The sequence below is a fragment of the Eimeria necatrix genome, genomic scaffold (genome assembly GCF_000499385.1).
Source record: "Eimeria necatrix Houghton genomic scaffold, Enh_scaff267, whole genome shotgun sequence".
Lineage (NCBI taxonomy): Eukaryota > Apicomplexa > Conoidasida > Eucoccidiorida > Eimeriidae > Eimeria > Eimeria necatrix.
In genome coordinates, this window is record NW_013655251.1 from 11,349 (window position 1) to 12,500 (window position 1,152).

General features: G+C 40.9%; 1 protein-coding gene across 1 annotated transcript in view; it reads right to left on the reverse strand.

Moving 5' to 3' along the window:
* Window positions 1-932: 932 nt before the first annotated feature.
* Window positions 933-1,152, reverse strand: part of ENH_00036440 (hypothetical protein, conserved) — a gene marked incomplete at both ends in the record, with an annotated part of 5,388 nt that continues 5,168 nt past the window's right edge. Inside the window, one exon of the mRNA XM_013585131.1 lies at window positions 933-1,010. Within this exon, the coding sequence (XP_013440585.1) occupies window positions 933-1,010 (78 nt within the window). The remainder of the gene's footprint in view (window positions 1,011-1,152) is intronic.

Consider the following 1,152-nt stretch of genomic DNA (forward strand, 5'->3'; position numbering starts at 1 on the left):
ATCTCTTCATTTATTTTTCCCTTTACCTCTTCATTTGTTTGTCTGCTATGATCTGCTATCTTTACTTTTCTGATGCTTTCTAGGGTTTAGGGTTTAGGGTTTAGGGTTAGTTCAAGCGCCCCTCCACTTCTACATTTGTTTGCCCTTTTGCCTCTTTTGCATTTAATTGTTTCCTCTTTTATAATTTTTACTTTTAAGTTTCTGATTCAAACTGAATTCCCTTTTCTCTTATTTGCATTTTTTCTTTTTCATCACTTTTATTTATTTATTTGTTTCCACTTTTCCTGCAACTCTCTTTTCCAGTAAATAAATTCGTTTCGGCAAATCCGCCCGCCAAAGCCTGGCTAGCTAGCCAGCTAGCTAGCTAGCTAGCTAGCTAGCCAGCTTGTTAACAGGCTAGCTCGCTAGCCAGCTAGCCAGTCACCTAGCCAAAAAGCTAGCTAGCTAGCTAGCCAGCCAGCCGCTAGCAAACAAGCTAGCCATCCAGCTAGCTAACTAGCTAGCTAGCTAGCTGGCTAGCTAGCTAGCTAGTTCGCTAGCTCTTCTCAGGCCCAAGTTAGCCACAGCACCTGGGCTGCTGGTGAGCTGCGGGCGGCGCGTCTTGAGGTGGTCGCCTGCCACGGCATAAATCCTAAACCTCTGCAGCTAGCTAGCTAGCTAGCTGGCTAGCTAGCTAGCTAGCTGGCCAGCTAGCTAGCTAGCTAGCTGGCCAGCTAGCTGCTGGGCTATAAATGAACTACAGGGCCCCTGCTGCAGCAGGTGGCCGCCCTCTTGTCCGCTGTCGTTGGTTTTTGCGGAGTAATTACTTAATTGTTGCACTAATTAATTGGAACTAATTAATTAATTAATTAATTAATTAATTAATTAATTAATTAATTAATTAATTATAAACTTTTAAATTTGTTTATTTCTTTCATTGTTTGGCCAGCAGCTCATCGCAGCCTCCGGCTTATCCGCACAACTCCTCTTTTCGGAATGAGGGCTTCGATGTCTTCGTCATCTTTGTCTTCCTGTTGACAAAATAAAAATAAAATAAATAAATAAATAAATTAATAAATTAATAAATAAATAAATAATAATTAATTAATATAAATTAAAAATAAACAATTCAAGCGGTTGCAAGCAGCGCCAGTTGCTGCAGCACAGTGCAAC